Genomic DNA, 24,430 nt, shown 5'->3' with positions numbered 1-24,430 from the left:
CTATTATACTTTACAACTAAGTTAACAATTTTTTTATAATAAATAATTCAAACAAATCAAAGGTACAGTAATGGCACTTGAATCTTACGTGATAAAGAATACACGGTGGTGTTGTCCTCAGCCCTCTCCAAGATGAATAACAAAAATCGATCGAGCTCAGTTATGAGTTTATAATACTCGTATAAAAATTGGGTAATAAAGAGGGAGGGGGGGAGCAATCATTTGTCTATGGATTTCTACTTTATTACATGTTTCTTTCGTTCAAGATATTTCGAACAAACTGCATTGTAGCTTGTTCACCTATCACAATTTACATCTTCGCTTGGACTTCACCTTCCAAAGACAATTATGCAACTATTTTTTTATTTTATTTTTGGAGATAATTATATCAGTTTATAGTGATTTAGGTGGCCTAGTAAAAATTGTGAAAGTTATCCCTCACATTAGCATTAGTTCACCTACAGCGGCCCCAGTGTAACGCTCCAACCTAGGTCCACAGCTTATCCTAACATCACAATGTAATATACTGAAAATATCAGACCCACTAGGCTTTCTATAGCTAGGCTACATGTTCAGTATTCTTATATCAATTCTTCTAGCAGTGAAATTGTATAAGGAGCCGATTCTTCACACTTGCTATCATTTGAAACAATCTATATCGCTGAAGGTACTTCACCAAAAAAAATTCGTAGACACAAATAAAAAAAATATGTAGTTATATTAATAAATATTAGAAGCGTTACATGACGTAGTGGTAAACTCATACTACCATGACTTATTGATTTCGTGCATTACTTTCAGTTTGTTGAATCAGCTCAATTCACAGCCATATAACGCTTTTGTGGGAGAACTTCAATATGCAGTGGCATTGCAAATTATTGTACTGAAGTAAATTATGTGAGGAAAGATAAAACTTCAAAATTTACTTATAGCACATCGGGTCTAATTGAATTAAAACAAGTTTGTTCAAAACTGTATCACTTTATCTCATCTCGAAAACTTTGTCAAGGGCATTTTATTCGTGTGTATTCAAGCAAAATCTGCTATAACAGAAGCGTCGTCACTAAAGCCTGGAACATCTTTTACTTTGAATTCAAAATCCTGTAGTTTAAAATAGATTCTGGGCTCCATTAAATAGTCTAAATGACTTTTATCCAATCATGTAGAATTATCCAATGGAGCAATTATTTTAACCTAAATTAAAAAAATATATAAAACGAAACAAGGTAAACACGGCTTGAATTATGGCAGCTCTTACATTGGCGTCTGGTCATATGCTTTACAATACAGCCTGACGTAATACAGTATTCAAAAGCGGCTCTGAGAGACAATAATGCATATATTTATAATCGTCAAAAACTCGTTGAGAAATTATATAAATCCAAGGATATAAGCAGCACTGCCTTGGAATTGATACTTGCTCAATAAAACACGGTCATGTTTCAACAGAGAGCGTTTGAAAAATATATTAATAATATAATCTTTTTGTGCGTTTGAATAATAAAATAGTAAGCAAATGGTAGGTATGCAAAAATGTCAATGTAATTCTATAGTGTTGATTAATAATTCAAAAAGAACATGTTTAATGCTTCGGCAGGTGAAATTACCATATTTGTCTGAATATAAGTCGACCTCCAATGTTAAGACTTCATCTCAGGGATTTTTCTTATAAACCGAATACAACTCGAATTTTACGAGAAAATCATCTATAATCACAGGCATATTTGTTGATTAATATTGTATTTTTCGTATACATTGAACCAATAAAACTTGAGCACATTGTATAAATATCTTGTTTTTAATTTCTTTATACTTCAGACTGATACTACTTGAAAAAGTTGAAGTTTGAGTTTTAAAGATGTGTAATTTTATTGGTCAAATTTTACGACAATTAATCGATAACGAAGTTTTCTTAGTCGACAGAGCAAATTTTCGACACAAATCCCGAATATAAGTAGAGTACCGATTTTGAGAAAGAAATCAGCTAACAAAAACCTCTATTTTCAGATCAATGTGGTGCTATCAAAATGATTCAGGTAATAGTCCGTCATGAACATTTACTATGTTGCCACTGCATCAGGTCTTAAAAACTTCTACGCATTCAACTTAAAACAACAAATCTTAGATTAAATAATATTCTTTATAATTATCACAGGGTGAGGTCGCTGCAGGCTAACATATTGCTAATTTTCTCAAACGATAATTTAGATTAATTCTGAAACTTTAATGAGAGGATACGATGTACTATTATTGTAAAATTGAGGTAGAGTCTAATTAAAAGATTAAAAATTCTTTTCGTTTCTTTTTTTCTTTTCTGAATGTGCTAAAAGTGAGGGAACTTTCGTAATAGTAAGCTTAGCTTCCTAAGTAAAAGTATATGCGATATTATTATTAGATTGTAATAATAATTTGATAATCATAATAATTGATAATTAGTACAACAATGGTTAATGTGTTATAGTATAAGGGGTGTATGTATAGTATTTATTATGGTGGGTAAGGAGCGAGTGACAGCTATGTACAGTACATACTTGCCTCAATTGAACCATCGTTGAAATGGTACCTATGATCATAATATTTATATATATATATATATAATATTATTGTTTACACATAAAATAACTATTTATAATATGTATATATCAACTCAGATATATACATACCTCTGCAGTATGTACGTAAAGATGTGTGTTAGCCAGGATATGTACTGTGAAACTATTTCAAGCATCACTTTACTGCTATATAAAATTTACTCGTTTCTTATATCGATACTCGTTATCAGTTATGGTATCTATCTACTTACTCATTGTCATTATTAATTAGGTAGATTATTTTTTAGACAATTTTAATATGATACTATTTTTTTTTATTACAATTATAGATTGGTTATTAATATATATATTTGTATATATGATACTGCGGCTGATTGATGGTGTCATTTGTTCATCGGTTGCAGCGTCGCTCGAGGGTATGCAAGCTCATGGCACCCTGGCTTGTAACGAATCTCGCTATTGCTACTCTATGCAGGCCTACATAAATCTTACGGTAAGCATGGTAAAGCTCTATAAAAATAACAACTATCCTACGTAAACATATTACAAAAATAAATGGCATTGTACTCTGTTAAAGAAGCAAAATAGTACACACACAACATCGAGCGACGCAACTAATCTATCCTCATATCATTTCCTTTCCGTTTCGTATCTTCTCTTTAACAAAAGTATTGTAGTGATTCTGTACTTATAACGCTGCACACGGAATTCTTTACGTGTAATTTTCGACTGGATGGCATCTAGTATCTGTCTCTATACTTTCACTTAGTTACGCAGGTAGTCACTGGGATAGTTATGCGTTTGTCGATTTTATGGATAGGGCGGACCTACAAATTGTGGGAATAGCCCAATTTTTAATTATGATCAATGTGTTTGGGAGACTAAGCTTTTTTGCTGGGAAGTATATGAATTCATGGACATCTGTAAGTGACCACTGTGTATAAACCATTGCAGGGCACTATATATGAGGCACAAGTAACAGTCGTTTTGTCTCAAGTTCCGGGAGGTCGTAGTTTAAGAAATTTTTTTCTACTCCATTTTCGTGTTTCTATGATTAATTTCTTTTTTCTTCAATTAAGTTACAAAAGCTGGGGTGTATCAACTAATCGAAAGATTCAGTTTAAGTAGGCTCCGACAATTTGGTGAAGATCCAACGTTTTCAAAAAGTTTAGAAACTCATGTTACAGTTGAAAAAGCTCCTTCTTAAAAAGAATAAGTGCATATTTTCAGATTTTCATAACTTGCATAGAAAGTCCTAAATTTTAGAAAATTTTTGTAGTGATCTTATATAATTGATTAAATTTTGTGTGATGTGGTCGATAGTTTTGTCACCATGTTTTGGTCAATTTTTTTTATTACGCACTTAAGAATGGTTTTCTGTAACAAAAAAATACCGACTTTTGGTTGAAGGAATTTTCTGGGGTGCTTAGATTGATGTTTTCCTTTACACCAATTGAATTATATGAATATATGTATTTTACACCGGTTGAACCTCCTTAAAAATATTTCTGGAAGGTTTTATTATGTTTGTTTTGTATCAATGGTGAAACTAAAGAATGAAATGATAAGAATCTGATCAGTGTCATAAACAAGCTCTAGAAATCAAAGAGGAAAAAAGAAAAACAAGCATATATCAAATTTTAACTTGGGAAGTATTAAAAATCCCATATTTCCTCATGATATCCGTGTGAGGTTTAAACTCCCAAGATTTGCCGTAATTATTTTTTGCGTACGATGCCTCCTTACACCTTGCTTTGACTAGAAAACAGCTGTTACATGTTTTTAGTATTTCAGTTGCCGTATAGTTGTGTAATATTATTGTAGACAATGTATCGCTTTAAATAAAACTTTGCAAATATCTTATTATTTCACTTCGTATGTAAACTATGTACAAACTTAGCTTTCACGGTTGGAAAGTTGAATTATTTCCCTTTCTCGCATCTGTGATAGTTTAAAAAGCTTACAGCGACTTAAAAACTTACTAGAAGCAAGTATGTTAAATAAAATATTTATATTTCACAGAGCAAATAGTTAAAAATAAATAATTGTTCTTCTATCAACAAAATTTCCAACATACTAATCTTGATCTTCAGATATAGCTTTAAAAGCCTTTCAGAATTTCTTGGTCCAAGTGCTCTTTATAAGAAGGGACCTTATCTTTTCTTTTCTTTTTTTTATTAAAAATACATATTATTTTGATGTTTGCCAAAATAAAGATTCCTATAAATTTATTATTAAAATGATCAGTATTACCAAATATCTTCCAACCACAATGTGTGTGTTTTGGATGTAATTAGATAAACGTGTTACCTAAAACATCTTCAGATCCGACCAATTAATATGAAAATTTAGGTAGTTCTACTACTAGCTACATATTAATAATAGATTATAACATATATCACTAGCTAGGGCCTGCGTGGGCATGTCCATATAGGCTTTAATCACAGCATAGTAGTACTTTGTCTTATTAGAGCTGCACATTGACTAGCCAATATAAAGATCATTATCTTCTTTTTATATTCATATTCTTACTTTTGCAAATTTTATGATCCAGTAATCAGTCTTGCCAGATGACTCCATCTCTCATGGAATTGAAAGCCTTGGCCATACACACGCAGTTTGCAACTAAATTGCCGAAACAGACCTAATTGTTCGAGGCACACTAATACAATGTTTTTTTATAGTTACTCAAAATTACTTATTGATAAATAGTAACAAGTTATTGTACCAACTCACTACCCAATTAACCGCGATTAATATTTACGGGCATTCTCGCGATTGTCATGGCTCCTCTGCTTGTTTTAAGCCGTGTTAGTCATTAAACTAAGTCTAATAGTGTTCAAATTAACAGCCCCGCCATAACATCCTCGTTAATTGATTTTATATACATATTTTCTTTACAACAAGCTTCGATATGTAGAAAGTAAGTACGCCTATGGGACAGAATGAAAGTTCAAAGTCGTGGTATACCAAGCTACCTTCATTTCCTAACAGGAATATCCTTTTCGTTTTGTGAAAAATGTCGTATACCCACAGTGTGCACAAAGAGAGCCCATGAAGCGTCTAAAGCCAAAGAAACCATGACTTCTCTGTGTACATCAGCCCCACTAGTATAGAAGTGTCAAGTATTCTACTGAATGAACGTGTGTTCGTTTGTGTGTTTAAAAGTAATAGTAGGGTGTCTACCAAACACCTTCGGTAGAGACCAAAAATTCTTGCTTGGTCGATTAGCTACACCGCTTCATGAAATTCATTTTCTTTTTGACATTAAAATAGTAAACCAATGTTTCAATCTTGTAGACAATAATTACTATCTATATCACAGATTCAAGTGACTAAAACTCTTTAAGAATATAATATAAATATGTATGATGATTGTTTTTATTATGTAGTCGCAGATGTGGTATGTTAAGGGAAAGTTTAAAGAAGCGTGCTGGCGTAATGGAAGTGACCAGTTATTTTTTTAAGTCAGTTTATGCTAGCATTCAAAAATCTTTTCAAATTCATATCATATTCATATAAAAAAATTTTTTTACTTAAATCAAATATTTGAATAATCAAGCAAAAAATTGAGTTGTTCTAGATATTATTTTTTTGAAATGGACACATGTAAAGAAAATTTCGAAATAATTATATTTAGCTTGAGTTTTATTCATTGATATTATTCGAGCGTGCTTACATATTTTAATACTTATTTATCAACTGTTATTATCAATGATATTATTATTTATTATTCATAAATCATAATATTGATTTTCACTGTTGCAGTGTCTGTCGACAGTTGATTCCATAGGAACTAAAATATTCGACCATCTTTGACCAACACGAAAATGTCTGGAACTATAAAGATATAAATGTGTTCAAATATGTAATGTGGACATTACGTTTTCAAGATAAAATTTAGCCCATATTTTATGGAAAATATGTTTCTCATTTCTGATAAAATTATTGACGACCATAATCAGTGCAATTTACATAACATATATGTATGTAGAAAATTAACTTTAAGGCTAAACAATTGGTTAACTGAACGTATTACCAAATTATATACCTATATGATACTTCCAACAACGAGTAAAATTTCTGTATCCAAATTTCTTATAGGTGCCATGGAAATAATGTCGCAAAACGCAACAGCAGTCCGAGAAAAGTCTAATAAAATTTATCAGACTATCCGACACTTATACAAAATAATAAAACAATCTATAGTCATTGTCAATTTCTCTTATCGATTTTTTACATCTTAAAAATAAAGTAGAATTTTTTGACAAGTTTAAATCTGACTACACACTTTTCACCATATTACTCTGATACACTACTCAATCCATTCAATGTAAAAAGTCGGAGCCTAGATATTTTAAGTTGAAAATTAATAAGAGGAACTTTTAAAATTCTTAAGTCTGTAGGAGTCGAGCTGATAAAAGTATTCCAAGTTAAGGTTTCTATACAAAATTTCCATAGTAACAATTTGACTTTGAACAAGAATTGTATTTAAGAAAAAAATTTCTCGAAACATTAACAATTATTATAATAAGGCCTTATTTGTAGATCTCATAGTATGATATAAAAAAAATGACTACTTTTTTATTTACACGTTACCCTTTGTCTAAATTTAAACACAGATTGTTAAAGTATACTTGAAAAATTAGGAAGTTAGTTTTGTAAATCTGTGCACAATTGCGAATCTAGTTTTTCCAACCAATGTAGCTGCCCTATAAAAAAAACTAAACCAGAATAATATTTTTGAGAACATGATTGGGATCAACTAACATCAGAATTGAGTACAGTGCCACCTCGATATATCGCGCCGTGTTATATCGTGGTTGGTAAATATTCCTCGAAGCTCATTCCCCTACCAGTCGCTCGTGCACATTAAGTTATCTCACTTGATTACTATGCAATCCCACCCATACTATGTGATCATGCGCGAGTAAGCAGTAGCCGTCCTACAGCAGTGGCGCAGCGCGAAGTAGGGGAACTATTTATAACGCGGTTCTCCTCCTCTACAGCCCCGAAGACCGCAATATAACGGAGTGGCACTGTATAATGCTAGCATAAACTCAATTTCAATTGCTGGGTTGGGTATACTCAGGATATGCCAAAGGAGCACTGGTATTGCTATATTGGGCATAGAGATAAAGCGCAGGATGAAGACCAGGTGGAGGAATAGGTCTATGGAGCTGATGCGAATGATGCGTGTGATGATGCGATTCCGAAGGAGTTAAAGGAATATGGGAATAGAAGCGAGAGCTCGCCGTATCCATAGTAGCAAGTCCCGTAGTTTGGTAGACACTCTGTGGTGTGGTGTGCTCGTGCGACAGTGGCGGGTTAAGTGTAAACGGCGTACACGCCGCGGCAGAACACGCTACTTGCTGTGGAGGTTGTTGCAATTGCAAGGGCTGAGACGCGCTGGTATCTAAACACTAGTTGGTTGTCTGCGGGTGAAGTAGAGGAAGAGGTAGCTGTAAGCTATTCTGCTTGGTTAGGCTAGCAATTTCGGCGGCGATGCCACCCTTTGTTCCCCCCAATGGATCCAAGGATGACGGACCTTCGCTGTAGCGCAGATCACAGACAGGACTTTCAAATCCAGTCGTAGAGCCTCCGCCACCGGTACTTTGGGGAGTCGTCGGATTGTGGTTCGAGCTGCCCTGATTCAAATCGCGATGTACTCTATTCTGATGCCGAATAAGATAGCTATCACGCACGAAAGTGCGACCGCATATATTGCATTCGTACGTAGTACTCGCAGTGTGAGTACGAATATGGATTGCAAATTGGCTCTTAGATGTAAACGTAAGTGAGCATCGATCGCACACCAGAGGTTTTTCTGCTACATGACTCCAGCGATGAGCAGTAACGTAGCTCTTGACGGCAAAACGTTTTTGGCAAATATCGCAGGCGTAAGGTCGTTCCCCGGTATGAACCCGCTTATGGGTATTCAAGCTGCTTTTTTGGGTGAAACGTTTTAGGCACAATTCGCATTGAAACGGCCGTTCGCCTGTATGTGTTCGCATGTGTACTTCTAAGTACGGTTTGCGACAGAAACTTGCCTCGCATACCGTACAATGGTAAGGTTTATTTCCCGAATGAAGCTTCATGTGAACGTAGTACGACGATGCTGAAGATAAGACTTTTCCACAGACCTTACAGGCTTGCGGTTTAGAACGTGATCCCTCCTTCACTGTTTGTTGACCCGTTGACTGACGTGTCGGAGCTGTCTGTGGTACCCCTTGGCCTTGCGGAACCTGAGGTCCCGGCTGACCTTGCTGCTGTTGTTGCTGCTGCTGCTGTTGTTGCTGTTGCTGTTGCTGCTGTTGCTGCTGCTGCTGTTGATGTTGCTGCAGCGTTTGTTGCAGAGTCTGTTGCTGTTGAGGCTGCAAGTGAGCTTCTTGCTGAGAAAGTTCTTCTCGGTCATCCGATAAATTGACCATTGAATTGGAACCATCTGAACGGCTTGAGGCAACCGAATAAAATCCCATTGGCTCGCTTTTGATCTGTTGTTCGAACATCGATGTCATGATGTCAGCTTGTTGGGGGTGAACCAGCTGCTGCTGCTGTTGCTGCTGCTGGGGCTGCGGTTGCTGGGCGGTTTGCTGATGGGGGAGCAGAGTCAGGTTGCGCTTGACAAGCTGCTCATATCCCGCGTACCAATCCACCTGCATGACACAACGCAGCTGAATTAAATATACGCAAGTAAATGGTGAGACTATCAATGTTAGTAGGAAGTGATGAAAATTAGCGACGTTTTAAAAGACACTCAGCAGATATGGCAACGGTGTAAAAAGACACATCAGGTTAGATCTAATAGTTTGACATTTATTTTTGACAAGTGACAGAAGGAACTAAGTGAACAGCTGATTGCATAATAACTTTTTCACGAGAAAACTATCGCAACGATATATTATTACGTTAAATTTCTGCATCTGTCCAGAAACTGTCACTCAACGTGCCGCAAACTATTTTTAAAAACGGCACAAGAGGCGGCAGATTATTTTGACGCTAAAACCGGATTCTCTTCCGCGGATCACGGCGGGGGTTCAATGCTCAACAAAAACTAAACGGTCTTGGACCAACCTTTGCTAATGTGGTGATCCAGGCTAGTGGCAAAAAAGTTACGCTTCATCTAGCGCACGCCTGTCATTTATCTGATTCACGGAATATCGCGAAACATTTGTTTAAATAATGTTTTTCTACAACACAAAATATAAGATGGCTGCTTCTATATCTCTCCACAGCCAACTATAGCTATATGTAAATGCAAATTGAGTGTGTACCCACCGAATATTCTGATTGGTCGATCCTATTCCGTACGTCCTCATTGAATACCGCTGATTAATAACAGCAGTATACAGAGCCACAATTATTGGCTATATCTGCATGAAATAAGCTTACGTGAATTTCAGTAATATACTGCCGGTTCACATACTCTTTATTCTCTTTTGGGATGTAATTTTTATCAGCTAACTATACGAAAAAACCGGATGTCTGTGGGAGTCCGCTGTAGCCGTAGTGGCCGTATACCTCGTCCAGTATCCGGCACTTTAGGAGTAAAAATACAGTTAGAAAAATTACATTTTTCAAATTTACACACCACTTATCATTTTTAAAATTTCCTTTCAAGCAGTGTAATTAGGTATTCATTCAAAATCATTTTAATCGTAATATTACAATATTTTTAAGTTTGCCAGCGATTATATTGTGAACGAGCCTTTAACTGTCCCACGATCGTTTCACCAATCGGAGCGAAAAAGTTGAACGATTGCGAAAGAATATTAGATTCTAATTTGTCCGGTAGATTTTTGTGGACATGATACTCAATGTAAGGTCTTATGACACTCAACCCAACGCTTCAGCCCAATGAAATTTTACTCGATACATTGACGCTGAATGCAACGCTATACACGCATGTACATACATACATACGTTTGAATTTTTGTTTTCCCGTACGTATTGATGTAGTACCCTGTAGTACCCTGTAGTACCCTGTAGTACCTTGAACGGACAGAGACACCATCCCAGTGACAAGTATGCGCAAGTAATGAAATTCGCTCGTTCAATTGACGGAATAATGTGTATAAACCAAATTATTATTTATTACAGCAAATTATTAACCAACAAAAGTATATCCCCACAATTTTTAAATCCATGCACTTCATAATCAAATTGAAAGTTATTCGTTATACCAAGTGCTCATTGTTTACCAAAATCGTTTTACCATAGCTCTGGTATTACGACAATATAATTGCAAAATGTCAATACAGTTATATTTTTCTGGAAAATTGTGGTTAACCTCATTTAACAATAAATACACCATGTGAGCAATAAAAACAACATGACATATTTTCTTTACGATGAACTCCATGCTGTAAACCTTTTTCTATGGCAATCATCTCTCTCAAACATTCAATACACCAACCCAAATCCCAGACTGTAAAGTTGGCTGAAATACACAAAACATAGATATTGTGATTATATGTGTATTATAAATGATGAAAAAAAGATGATGCGCCAAAGTTATACACATTGCAACTGAACTTGTGCTTGCCTGATTAAGTGTTCTCGCACGCTATGATTGATAAACAGCTGACGCTCAAACTTGATTTTTACTTTGGTTCGTTCACGAATCCTATTATATGTTGAATACAAGAAAACTATTGATTTTTATATTTATACTTCGTTTCCTTGAGAATTATGATATACCACAGATAATTATAAACACCATCTATCTCACAGCATTCTCGTTAGGCTATTCAGTTTGTTTTGATTCGAAGACACATTTACCTGTTGAAGTTTATTCTAAATTTGCACTTTATTACAGATATCACTTTACATGCACATAGAGGGAAATTTCAAGATGGCAGTACCTACAGAAAATGTAATAAATACACCCATTAGTGATCCAGTAACAAAAGCGGTGGTAGATAATATAATGGGAAATTTACCTACAAAGAAACCACTTGTCCGTTGTGAAGATTGTGACCTCTCATTTACCAGCCAAACAGTTCTGGACGCACACCTACAGGGTGCTCGACATGCCAAGCAGGTTCACATATAATTTTTCATTGGCACATAGCTTTAGCCTACAAGATAAACCATCCAAAATATGTAATAGGGCTTAATATCATTAATATGGTTCACAATAATGTATGCAAAGGTTGATTAAATATTCCAATTTTTCGCAGGTAAAATCCAAGGCTATCATGGCCGTTCTGGACAACACCAAAGTTGCTTTCACTAAGGATCAAGAAACCAATGGGCTGCGGTGCAACGTCTGCAATGTTTCCTTGAATTCAATCCAACAACTGCAGACACATCTGAATGGTATATCAAAATTTAGTTTTCCATCTTACTTGAAAAATTTTGGTTCAACAATGAATCATTACCATATTGAAAATAATTAGTTCAGATATAAAAAAAGCTTTTTTTTTTTAAATAAAGATTATTAAATAAAAACAAATGGTAATTTGGATATATTTCTCAAGGTAGAGTGCTCTGTTATTAATTACACAGTATAATTTTTCTGACGTCTCAAATGTTTTAAATTTTGTTTCATAGGCAATCGTCACAAAAAGAAGGCTACAAAAGGTAATAAACCACATTCGCAGAAAAATTCCAAGCCTGATAGTTTTCGATGTAAGCGATTGCTTTACATGGACAAAGTGGAAGAGCGAAATGTCACAATTATTGTGTTCAGCTCGACTACTTTCGTTATTGCTTGTTTTCTTTTCTTAATCACGTTCGTTTTTTACTTATGTAAGAGCCTGGTCTATTCTAATTGACGCTTTTAGTCCTTCATTAATCAACATGTTATTGTACACTGTTCAACAATAATCAGACGGCCTTATTTAATATTATTTATTAATATTTTTTTGATGTACTGTTACTTTGTACATTGTTATTGTTGCTATAGAATATTCTAATAGACACTTTTAGTCCTTTATTGTACACTGCTCAACACTAATCAAACGGTGCTGTTTTGATATTGTATATTAACATTTACTTAATGCACTGTTATCTCTTACGTTGTTATTGTTGCTGTTACATATTCTATATGCTTTTAGTTCCTCATTGATTAACTCTATTGTACACTGCTCAACAATAGTTACTCGATAGAGATTAATACTTATTTATTGCACTGTTACCTGTTATATTAATATTGTATTTTTTTAACTATTTGTTGCTTCGTTTAATAATGCTTCTGCATGTATGTCTAGCTTTAAGGAAAAGACTATATATAATCGTTGATTTACATCGCTATTTATAACTCTCATGACAATATGATATCAATATTTAGGTAGATAGGAAGAAATTAGATTTAAAACGAAATAAAACTACGGTTTGGCAAGAAATTTACTACTGAATTTACAAATTTTTTATGCAAATACCATTTATACAATTAAACTGAGTCACATAAGCCATACAAAATCTTTCCACATTATAGAGTTAATTTCATCTTTAGCGTTATATTTGAAAGAAAATTTCTTGATTCAAACATTTTTATCACGATTAGTATTGTGTATTATGTAACTGTTGCATACAATATCCTTCAAGAATTTTTCGAAGTGAAAGTTTCGATGAAGTGCCTTGAATTCATTTCCAAAGCAATTTACTAATCAGATCATAATAGTTCATCTACCCATTCCATTTCTCACATTTAAGTACTCAAAAATGATGCATTATAGTTAAGACTTTAATATTTTACAATTAGGTAATTTCAAGAATAAGAATCAAAATAAATGTATGTATAATTGGACTATTTTTGTGGCATGAATGTAGTGCTCAAGCTAATTTATTATCACATAACACTGTGTACACACGGTTGTGATAGATAGATAGTGTTGACCTTACATTGATGCTTAGGTGGGTGGAATGAGAGAGAGGCATCAGTTGCCAGTTTTATAACACCACCGATTGCTGCAGGACCCATCTTGCCGACAAAAAGTACCTTCCTGACATGTGATATTTGCAACAAGTTATTCAACTCTCAGGGCCAATATGACGAGGTATTTTGAAATATAATGTGTTTATTAAATAGCTTACAATATTATAGTTTCAATTTTTTCTTTACTTTTTTTTTCCAGCACATACTGTCAAAAAAGCATTGCGCGAAGCTGAACAGTACTAACAGCCCAGGGAACAAGCGGTTTGTTCCCTACAGAAAAAAACAAAGGAGCATTGATAATTCTGTGTCTTACATGAAATCGCTATCGAACAATTTTATTCCAGATGGCTATGAAAATTATACATAAGTTGTATTAACTATTATACAAATTTTTGTTACCAGTTGACACAAGTGTTTTCAGTTAGAGTTTATGATATCATTGCGACCGTAATTCTTAGTTATGAAACATCACTCCAATAATAGTTTATGCAGCGCTTTTTTTTTAATCTGTCCCGTCCCATAAAAAAGAGACTAATAAAATCGAGATTTAAATATACAGAATACATGTTTTTCTAATTGATCATGTGAACATTTTTTTATCGATTTAGCAATTATATTAAAAAAATTATGGCTGAATGATGAACAATGTATTAGAAAAAATTAGCAGTATAGATTTATTGTTATTATATAATTAGATCAATGTAGATAAATGTGAGAGCCAAGTTTTATGCAACCAATTAATTTCAAGTTGGGTGGGTAAAAAATTCAAGATGTTTGATATGATTGTGGTATTCTATAAATATAACTTTCTAAGTTATTTAAGCTTAAGTAGAAAATTTGTTACTCCAAAAGTCAATATAATTACTAGATCTCTGATAATTAATTACCAAATTTATTTACTCGATACTGCTATTTGATCCCAGTTCAAGTGGCGGTAAATTTAAACCATTTGCCGGCTGAAACAAGTTAGTGACAAATATTGTAAGAAATTTTAATATTCGTTCGTTTTCAACATCAGTTCATATTAATACCTTTTGCATGTAAGTCTCCAGCAGTCTACGTAGTTCAGAATTTTGTTTACGTAGCATGTTAGTTTCAGTATTCAGCTTATGGCGTTCTTTGAGTACTTCATGATACTTATGTAATCCTATTAGGAGTCCATCCCAGAGTTTTTCTTTCTTTGTAGGAAAAATATCTCTATAACGTCTCCAAAACTCTGTCACATCTTCGACTGACAAATTGCGTGACACAGTCAGTTCTTGATGACTTAACTTCTGTTTAAATGTCAGAGGCACTTCACCACGTTTAGCATTATGATATTTAGTCAAAAATTCTTGTAATGCGCGTAACACAAAAACAGATTGAGTCATAAGAGGATGATTCTTTTCGCAAACCACAGTTCTCTTTTGCATAACATCAACTGCAAGATACAAGTATTACAGTACCTCAAACCACTGATTGTATGGATAGTTTTTTTATGTTGTACATACGACTAAAATATAGTGGTAGAAACTTAGTGTAAATCATTTTTAGAACTAACCTTCATTTTCAGAGTCTGCGTTTATAGGTACAATGCAATAACAACTCCTCTTGACATTCAAATCTTTGCTATGCGATGATTCAAGTTTAGAGGATGTGTCTGTCTTCTGATGTGGTATATTAGTCATTTCTTCATCTTCCTCACACGTTTTGGGATATTGATCACTATTAAAATTATACAGTTTTGTTAGAATATAGTTACAGTAAACCACAGAAACTAATAATCACCTGTCACACAAGTCCGCTGCTATCAATGTTTCATTAGATTGTTTGCCGATCAACGGAACAGTTGTACATGTAGCGCAGTACGTATAAGGTAAAAAGAAATTCATCATCATGTCTATGTCGGCCTCAGATTTGATTGACAATGCCTGAAATAAATCACAATTATCATTAGCAATCTGATGATATGTTTCTTTGATATTACTCTTAATACAAATACTGTGAACCTGTTTTGCCAACTATCTGGATATTAATACAATGATTTTTTGGTCAAACGGTTGTCAAAAACCAAACTTATTTTAATATTATTCAGGTCAAAGCCGTTTTGAATTTGTACTGCAAATTACCTTACAAACATTTAACGTTTAGGAAGGATCTAAAATACTAGTATAAAGTTTTAGATTTCAATAATTGAAGTATTAACTTATAGCAGAAAGCATACTTGAAACACATTGTCAAGCCTAATGATATTTTTGTCATCAACTGTGTATGGATTAAGTAGTTCTCGAAGCTGGTCTTCAATTAAAAATCCGGTATGATCTGATATCTGACTCAAAATGTTTTGCAATAAACGTCTCTCTGCATTTACTTCAGGCAATGAAGTGACAGCTATGTATGGGTCAGATATTTTAAGTCTTTCGTTCGCCTCTGCTTTTTCTGAAAAAAGATTTGCTCTTATTGATACTTGATTACCGATATTATTACGAAATGATATAGAATTCTGTACTGCAGCATCTAGTGGGCCTAACTAATAGATGTTGTAAAATTTAGTTTTCCATCTTACTTGAAAAATTTTGGTTCAACAATGAATCATTACCATATTGAAAATAATTAGTTCAGATATAAAAAAAGCTTTTTTTTTTTTAAATAAAGATTATTAAATAAAAACAAATGGTAATTTGGATATATTTCTCAAGGTAGAGTGCTCTGTTATTAATTACACAGTATAATTTTTCTGACGTCTCAAATGTTTTAAATTTTGTTTCATAGGCAATCGTCACAAAAAGAAGGCTACAAAAGGTAATAAACCACATTCGCAGAAAAATTCCAAGCCTGATAGTTTTCGATGTAAGCGATTGCTTTACATGGACAAAGTGGAAGAGCGAAATGTCACAATTATTGTGTTCAGCTCGACTACTTTCGTTATTGCTTGTTTTCTTTTCTTAATCACGTTCGTTTTTTACTTATGTAAGAGCCTGGTCTATTCTAATTGACGCTTTTAGTCCTTCATTAATCAACATGTTATTGTACACTGTTCAACAATAATCAGACGGCCTTATTTAATATTATTTATTAATATTTTTTTGATGTACTGTTACTTTGTACATTGTTATTGTTGCTATAGAATATTCTAATAGACACTTTTAGTCCTTTATTGTACACTGCTCAACACTAATCAAACGGTGCTGTTTTGATATTGTATATTAACATTTACTTAATGCACTGTTATCTCTTACGTTGTTATTGTTGCTGTTACATATTCTATATGCTTTTAGTTCCTCATTGATTAACTCTATTGTACACTGCTCAACAATAGTTACTCGATAGAGATTAATACTTATTTATTGCACTGTTACCTGTTATATTAATATTGTATTTTTTTAACTATTTGTTGCTTCGTTTAATAATGCTTCTGCATGTATGTCTAGCTTTAAGGAAAAGACTATATATAATCGTTGATTTACATCGCTATTTATAACTCTCATGACAATATGATATCAATATTTAGGTAGATAGGAAGAAATTAGATTTAAAACGAAATAAAACTACGGTTTGGCAAGAAATTTACTACTGAATTTACAAATTTTTTATGCAAATACCATTTATACAATTAAACTGAGTCACATAAGCCATACAAAATCTTTCCACATTATAGAGTTAATTTCATCTTTAGCGTTATATTTGAAAGAAAATTTCTTGATTCAAACATTTTTATCACGATTAGTATTGTGTATTATGTAACTGTTGCATACAATATCCTTCAAGAATTTTTCGAAGTGAAAGTTTCGATGAAGTGCCTTGAATTCATTTCCAAAGCAATTTACTAATCAGATCATAATAGTTCATCTACCCATTCCATTTCTCACATTTAAGTACTCAAAAATGATGCATTATAGTTAAGACTTTAATATTTTACAATTAGGTAATTTCAAGAATAAGAATCAAAATAAATGTATGTATAATTGGACTATTTTTGTGGCATGAATGTAGTGCTCAAGCTAATTTATTATCACATAACACTGTGTACACACGGTTGTGATAGATAGATAGTGTTGACCTTACATTGATGCTTAGGTGGGTGGAATGAGAGAGAGGCATCAGTTGCCAGTTTTATAACACCACCGATTGCTGCAGGACCCATCTTGCCGACAAAAAGTACCTTCCTGACATGTGATATTTGCAACAAGTTATTCAACTCTCAGGGCCAATATGACGAGGTATTTTGAAATATAATGTGTTTATTAAATAGCTTACAATATTATAGTTTCAATTTTTTCTTTACTTTTTTTTTCCAGCACATACTGTCAAAAAAGCATTGCGCGAAGCTGAACAGTACTAACAGCCCAGGGAACAAGCGGTTTGTTCCCTACAGAAAAAAACAAAGGAGCATTGATAATTCTGTGTCTTACATGAAATCGCTATCGAACAATTTTATTCCAGATGGCTATGAAAATTATACATAAGTTGTATTAACTATTATACAAATTTTTGTTACCAGTTGACACAAGTGTTTTCAGTTAGAGTTTATGATATCATTGCGACCGTAATTCTTAGTTATGAAACATCACTCCAATAATAGTTTATGCAGCGCTTTTTTTTTAATCTGTCCCGTCCCATAAAAAAGAGACTAATAAAATCGAGATTTAAATATACAGAATACATGTTTTTCTAATTGATCATGTGAACATTTTTTTATCGATTTAGCAATTATATTAAAAAAATTATGGCTGAATGATGAACAATGTATTAGAAAAAATTAGCAGTATAGATTTATTGTTATTATATAATTAGATCAATGTAGATAAATGTGAGAGCCAAGTTTTATGCAACCAATTAATTTCAAGTTGGGTGGGTAAAAAATTCAAGATGTTTGATATGATTGTGGTATTCTATAAATATAACTTTCTAAGTTATTTAAGCTTAAGTAGAAAATTTGTTACTCCAAAAGTCAATATAATTACTAGATCTCTGATAATTAATTACCAAATTTATTTACTCGATACTGCTATTTGATCCCAGTTCAAGTGGCGGTAAATTTAAACCATTTGCCGGCTGAAACAAGTTAGTGACAAATATTGTAAGAAATTTTAATATTCGTTCGTTTTCAACATCAGTTCATATTAATACCTTTTGCATGTAAGTCTCCAGCAGTCTACGTAGTTCAGAATTTTGTTTACGTAGCATGTTAGTTTCAGTATTCAGCTTATGGCGTTCTTTGAGTACTTCATGATACTTATGTAATCCTATTAGGAGTCCATCCCAGAGTTTTTCTTTCTTTGTAGGAAAAATATCTCTATAACGTCTCCAAAACTCTGTCACATCTTCGACTGACAAATTGCGTGACACAGTCAGTTCTTGATGACTTAACTTCTGTTTAAATGTCAGAGGCACTTCACCACGTTTAGCATTATGATATTTAGTCAAAAATTCTTGTAATGCGCGTAACACAAAAACAGATTGAGTCATAAGAGGATGATTCTTTTCGCAAACCACAGTTCTCTTTTGCATAACATCAACTGCAAGATACAAGTATTACAGTACCTCAAACCACTGATTGTATGGATAGTTTTTTTATGTTGTACATACGACTAAAATATAGTGGTAGAAACTTAGTGTAAATCATTTTTAGAACTAACCTTCATTTTCAGAGTCTGCGTTTATAGGTACAATGCAATAACAACTCCTCTTGACATTCAAATCTTTGCTATGCGATGATTCAAGTTTAGAGGATGTGTCTGTCTTCTGATGTGGTATATTAGTCATTTCTTCATCTTCCTCACACGTTTTGGGATATTGATCACTATTAAAATTATACAGTTTTGTTAGAATATAGTTACAGTAAACCACAGAAACTAATAATCACCTGTCACACAAGTCCGCTGCTATCAATGTTTCATTAGATTGTTTGCCGATCAACGGAACAGTTGTACATGTAGCGCAGTACGTATAAGGTAAAAAGAAATTCATCATCATGTCTATGTCGGCCTCAGATTTGATTGACAATGCCTGAAATAAATCACAATTATCATTAGCAATCTGATGATATGTTTCTTTGATATTACTCTTAATACAAATACTGTGAACCTGTTTTGCCAACTATCTGGATATTAATACAATGATTTTTTGGTCAAACGGTTGTCAAAAACCAAACTTATTTTAATATTATTCAGGTCAAAGCCGTTTTGAATTTGTACTGCAAATTACCTTACAAACATTTAACGTTTAGGAAGGATCTAAAATACTAGTATAAAGTTTTAGATTTCAATAATTGAAGTATTAACTTATAGCAGAAAGCATACTTGAAACACATTGTCAAGCCTAATGATATTTTTGTCATCAACTGTGTATGGATTAAGTAGTTCTCGAAGCTGGTCTTCAATTAAAAATCCGGTATGATCTGATATCTGACTCAAAATGTTTTGCAATAAACGTCTCTCTGCATTTACTTCAGGCAATGAAGTGACAGCTATGTATGGGTCAGATATTTTAAGTCTTTCGTTCGCCTCTGCTTTTTCTGAAAAAAGATTTGCTCTTATTGATACTTGATTACCGATATTATTACGAAATGATATAGAATTCTGTACTGCAGCATCTAGTGGGCCTAACTAATAGATGTTGTAATTCCGTCAGTATAAAAGAATACTTTGATCAATTTCAAGGATAACTCCACGATACGAAGGCAAGTCTTCTTTAAGCAACAACGGTTTTTGGGGAGGTTCCCATTCTAGTTCCAATGTATTTTCATAGATAATACGATCCACTGTCAGAATCTGTAAAAATAATCAGAAACGAAAAAAGTCTCATTTGAAACTTAAATAGGTACATAGGACTTTCTATACGTTAAATAACATACTTTGTTCGCCAGTTCACCAACTATACTTGCATTCATATCCCAAATTTGTAGATATTGTTTTTCATTAATTACTGTAAAATGATTGGACTTCTGCTCCAATTCTAGAATACTTTTATGAGTCTTAATTACTTGTTCTGTAAGTTTTTGTATTTCAAGTGTACTATTTTCCTCTAACTCTATGTAAGTTTTCTTCAACCCATTAACCGTGTCTTGCAGTCTAAAAATTTAGAAATACTAGAGTTTAGCATAATTTTACGTAAATTACCATTATTTTGAATATTTTTACAATGATATTATAGTACACAGAATTGAAGAAACCTTCTAGCAAAAATTGATATATTCGGAAACTCATAGACATAATTTGGGATCTTTATAACCAAGGTAAGACAACAGAGGCTAACTTATTTATTCTTCGCTTTTGTTGATTCTTAATTATGGTATTTTCATCTTCTCTGCGTTTCAGTACAGAGTAACTGTAATCTAGCTTTTCTATGTTCATTAGACACATGGATTTCATTTGTTGAAGTTCTTGTTGTAATTTTTGGTACTCAGTTTCAAACCAAATTTTCTGAGCTCTATACTCTTCCTGATGTTCAATCATAACTCTTTTCATCTCGACATCATAGTCGCGCATTATTTGTTTTCTAGTCTCAACCCCATCTATTTCATCCTGATTACGTTGCTTGTATAATTGTTCCCATTTCTTGGCATTAGTAGCTAAAAGTAGCTTACGTTCTGATTCAATAGCTTTATCAATAAGCACCAGCTCACGCTGATAAGCCTTGGATATTGTATTGATCTATAAAAACAGAAAAAAACACAGATATGTCCGAATTTGATATTTCTATCAGAAGCTTATGTTCTAAAAGGCATTGTGACACAAGATTTAACTAGGTTTCATGCTCATCGTCATTCAAGAATAAAATTTCACTAAAAGTTCTGAATGACGGACTAACTTGATTATCGATTCGTTCCATTAATAGATTAATATCATCATTTTGCTTTTGCTGATCTGTGGTAAACTTTAAATTGGTCTCTTCTAACTCCTGTTTCAATTTAGCAATCAATCGATCTTTTTCCGCAAGAATTTCAAGGCACTTGACATTTTGAGAATTCATTTCGCAGTGAATGTCAAGAGGATCCTTTGAGGCCAAAATACTTGTCCATTTTTCATTTATAATATGATATTTTTCCATACTTTGCTTCGCCTCTTCTTCCAACTGGCATAATAATATCCTTCGAATCTCACTTTCTTCATTTCTTCTATGTACTTCTCTTGCATCATTTGCAATTTTTACATTCAATATCTAAAAAAAGATGGGTCTATGCGAGCCTCTATAGATAATCATTATTACATGTGATGATTTAATTAATGCAACATATATATTTTATGAATCATTTTAAATTAAGATAACATGTCATCATTAAGGAAACTTACAGCCTCTTCACCTTCTAATATTAATTTCTCTAGCAGATCAGCACTAGTGTCGATTTGCTTCTCAGTCGATGATTTATCAACAACAACTTCCTCTTCCTCTCCATCTTGCCTGAAATAAATTTATTATTATTTAGTAATATTATTATAGAGAACTACCAAGGAGAGAAAAACCTCGACGATTGTTTAGAATCCTAACAATTTACAGTGCGAATTAATTCTTTGTACCTCACAATGTAAGTTGATTTACTAATGTTATGTGTTATGTCGAACCAAGGGTTTAAAAATATTTGAAAATACAGTCCTCTATTATTATGCCTAAAAAATAACAGGAATTGCAAATAACAGTGCAGCATAATTATCGACGAGTCTCGTTGTTAAAACGTGATTGTTAATAAATCAATACATCGAATGAATTGGTTGCTACGGAAAGTTAAAAGCACTATTACACAGACCTTTTGAGAGCCTCCAATCGTCGCTGAATGCGGAGTCTCCGTGCTAATTTTCGCTCGTTAGGGTCAGCGGAGGTAACTAAAGGTTCTTCTGGGTCATCGTAGCCTTCTAAGGGATTCTTTTCAGCCATAGATACAACTCGACACGATGTTTAAAAATGTCAACATCAAGTTTGAAGTTTGAATAAAGCACACGATAGACCACGCGATAGACAGAGTTGTTTAGATCTGAACGCCGGAACCGGAAGTACAAGTGATCATAGTCAAGAATTGCCGTCGCAACTCGAGGTTGCCAAAAGAGGTCTCCTAGTCGCTGTTCCTTAACCTTTTTTCTCTCCATCATGGCGGTGAGTGCACGTCAGGCGTTAAAATACGTTACAGAATCCAATAACATCTTCATGATCGGGTGTTGTAATGAAATAATTCACTCGCTAATCGGAAATCGACACTTCATTACCAATAATTCAATTAATATTCCCGTGAATATGGCGGTGATAAATACGATTTTCACATACCGAGTAGAGCGGTCGGTGTTCCAATCAACCATTTTTCCACGTTTGTTTTTGACTCGCGTGCAGAGCATCGTGATTAAAATAACCTCTTCGCACACATCTATCTTTAAGCCTGTGGGCTAGTAAGGATTTGTTGAAATGTTTAACATACTTTCAGGACGTCAAAAAAGTAGCGGAGAAAAAGACCAGAAAGGAACCAAAGGATGCGTCCAAAAATGTTATGCGTGAAGTACGAATTCGCAAACTCTGCCTTAACATTTGCGTGGGAGAATCCGGTGACAGACTAACGCGTGCTGCCAAGGTAAATTCTTATATTTTAAGTATAACATTCACATGAATATAATAACGCACATTATCTGGTATCGTAAATGTCTCTAGTATAAGTGATGTTTACCAGCTCCTTGAGCATGTGCCAAATAAAATACTTCTCATTTGCAACTCATGCCCACTTGTTGTACTGGGGATGTTACTTCAGAGGAGTTACATTTCTAGTTTTTCTAACACGGCGTCTATTCCCAACATGGGGTAAACTTACACAGGTCGTTCCAAACACGTTAACATGCTAACTGCTGAGAGTTAGCGTATATGAGTCATGTAAAAATCCTTCAAAAATGTTCTACTTCCTTATAGTTACATTTCATATACTAGCAATGTGGTTCTTACTTTATGCGTGTTGTTAACCTCAGTTAAAAGTGCAGGACATGCAAATATTTTGAAATGTTTGGAATTGGCCATGTGAATTCACTCTAGTAGAATTGACCATTGACCATAATGTTTTTCCAATGCAGTAATTGTTCTTCAGCTTGATTGGAACCATGAACTAGAACCTAATTTGATGATATCAAATTGATTCTTCTATGAAATTTAAACAGGTGTTGGAGCAGCTTACTGGACAACAGCCTGTCTTTTCTAAGGCCCGTTACACTGTACGTTCGTTTGGTATTCGTCGTAATGAAAAGATTGCTGTTCACTGTACCGTAAGAGGAGCAAAAGCTGAGGAGATACTTGAGCGTGGTCTGAAGGTGATTTAAATACAAAAAATTGCTTGGGTTGTTCCATTCTAGATGGCAAGAAGTTTAGTCAATTCTGAAAATTGTCCAATTATAAACAATATTTTATTACCATAGGTACGTGAATATGAGTTACGCAAAGAAAACTTCTCTGGTACTGGAAACTTTGGTTTTGGTATCCAAGAACATATTGACTTGGGTATCAAGTATGATCCTAGCATTGGTATCTACGGTCTTGATTTCTACGTCGTACTTGGACGTCCTGGTAAGCTAGTTTCCATATTACGTCGTGAGATCTCAGTCAGACAAACTGCTTTAACTATCCTTCAATTTGTGAATCTAGAAATCGTTAGATTTGATGATTAACGTTTTTTCTTTTTTTTTTTACTGTTATAGGTTTCAATGTAGCTCACAGAAGAAGGAAGACTGGTAAAGTTGGCTTCCAACATAGACTCACCAAGGAAGATGCTATGAAGTGGTTCCAACAGAAATATGACGGCATCATTCTGGCTGGTAAAAAGTAATTTACGTTTCCTGTATTTTGCTTTTGAACTACCTTAATAAAAACAAAACAAAAAGAAAAGTGAATCCTTGACTATCTTATTTTTCACCTTACTTCCATCCTGATGATGAAATACCTCAGTTCAACTTTTCATTTGATCATAAGAAAAGGATTTTAACCAGGTAGACGTAGATAGTTATTTTAACAAAACATCGGAAGTCAGACAGGGTCAGAAATTCTAATATTGATC

General features: G+C 33.6%; 4 protein-coding genes across 14 annotated transcripts in view; 2 read left to right on the top strand and 2 right to left on the bottom strand.

Annotated features, from left to right (window-relative positions):
- LOC107223371 (60S ribosomal protein L11) overlaps positions 1 to 24,266 on the top strand; it is a 28,033-nt gene extending 3,767 nt beyond the window's left edge. The window contains exons 9-13 of one of the 3 annotated variants that reach the window (XM_046729759.1): positions 9,940 to 9,944; positions 22,826 to 22,969; positions 23,541 to 23,690; positions 23,796 to 23,943; positions 24,075 to 24,266. In XM_046729759.1, coding sequence (XP_046585715.1) covers positions 9,940 to 9,944; positions 22,826 to 22,969; positions 23,541 to 23,690; positions 23,796 to 23,943; positions 24,075 to 24,202 — 575 coding nt within the window. In that variant the 3' untranslated portion in view covers positions 24,203 to 24,266. Of the gene's footprint in view, positions 1 to 9,939; positions 9,945 to 22,373; positions 22,504 to 22,825; positions 22,970 to 23,540; positions 23,691 to 23,795; positions 23,944 to 24,074 lie in introns of those variants that run through there. The other 2 variants (XM_015663022.2, XM_046729760.1) reach the window with 2 other exon arrangements.
- On the bottom strand, positions 222 to 10,169 carry LOC107223359 (zinc finger protein 583). 3 transcript variants are annotated; one of them, XM_046729763.1, is made up of 2 exons: positions 9,831 to 10,169; positions 222 to 9,208 (listed from the first exon to the last, which is right to left on the bottom strand). In XM_046729763.1, the coding sequence occupies exon 2, from the start codon at positions 9,068 to 9,070 to the stop codon at positions 7,976 to 7,978; it is 1,095 nt and encodes a 364-aa protein (XP_046585719.1). In that variant the 5' UTR covers positions 9,071 to 9,208; positions 9,831 to 10,169; the 3' UTR covers positions 222 to 7,975. The 3 variants fall into 3 exon arrangements, with proteins under 3 accessions (XP_046585719.1, XP_046585718.1, XP_015518507.1); XM_046729762.1 differs by lacking the exon at positions 9,831 to 10,169 and adding an exon at positions 9,627 to 9,784; XM_015663021.2 differs by lacking the exon at positions 9,831 to 10,169 and adding an exon at positions 9,461 to 9,574.
- On the top strand, positions 10,349 to 13,990 carry LOC107223353 (zinc finger protein 385A). 7 transcript variants are annotated; one of them, XM_046729765.1, is made up of 6 exons: positions 10,349 to 10,459; positions 11,371 to 11,595; positions 11,735 to 11,873; positions 12,108 to 12,137; positions 13,413 to 13,555; positions 13,634 to 13,990. In XM_046729765.1, exons 1-6 carry the CDS (start codon positions 10,382 to 10,384, stop codon positions 13,799 to 13,801), a joined length of 783 nt encoding a protein of 260 aa, XP_046585721.1. In that variant the 5' UTR covers positions 10,349 to 10,381; the 3' UTR covers positions 13,802 to 13,990. The 7 variants fall into 7 exon arrangements, with proteins under 7 accessions (XP_046585721.1, XP_015518501.1, XP_046585722.1 ...); XM_015663015.2 differs by lacking the exon at positions 10,349 to 10,459 and adding an exon at positions 10,467 to 10,577; XM_046729766.1 differs by lacking the exon at positions 10,349 to 10,459 and adding an exon at positions 10,467 to 10,587.
- On the bottom strand, positions 16,808 to 22,312 carry LOC107223363 (dynein regulatory complex protein 1). Its single transcript, XM_015663023.2, has 11 exons — positions 22,160 to 22,312; positions 21,708 to 21,816; positions 21,226 to 21,576; positions 20,671 to 21,068; positions 20,270 to 20,486; positions 20,060 to 20,186; positions 19,716 to 19,930; positions 19,280 to 19,422; positions 19,053 to 19,216; positions 18,544 to 18,932; positions 16,808 to 18,468 (listed from the first exon to the last, which is right to left on the bottom strand). The coding sequence occupies exons 1-11, from the start codon at positions 22,285 to 22,287 to the stop codon at positions 18,409 to 18,411; spliced, it is 2,301 nt and encodes a 766-aa protein (XP_015518509.2). The 5' UTR covers positions 22,288 to 22,312; the 3' UTR covers positions 16,808 to 18,408.
- Positions 24,267 to 24,430: the final 164 nt, after the last annotated feature.

Source organism: Neodiprion lecontei, chromosome 1, assembly GCF_021901455.1.
Source record: "Neodiprion lecontei isolate iyNeoLeco1 chromosome 1, iyNeoLeco1.1, whole genome shotgun sequence".
In the NCBI taxonomy this organism is placed as follows: domain Eukaryota; kingdom Metazoa; phylum Arthropoda; class Insecta; order Hymenoptera; family Diprionidae; genus Neodiprion; species Neodiprion lecontei.
The sequence above is the reverse complement of the archived record's forward strand: the minus strand, read 5'-3'. Positions and strand labels throughout refer to the sequence as shown.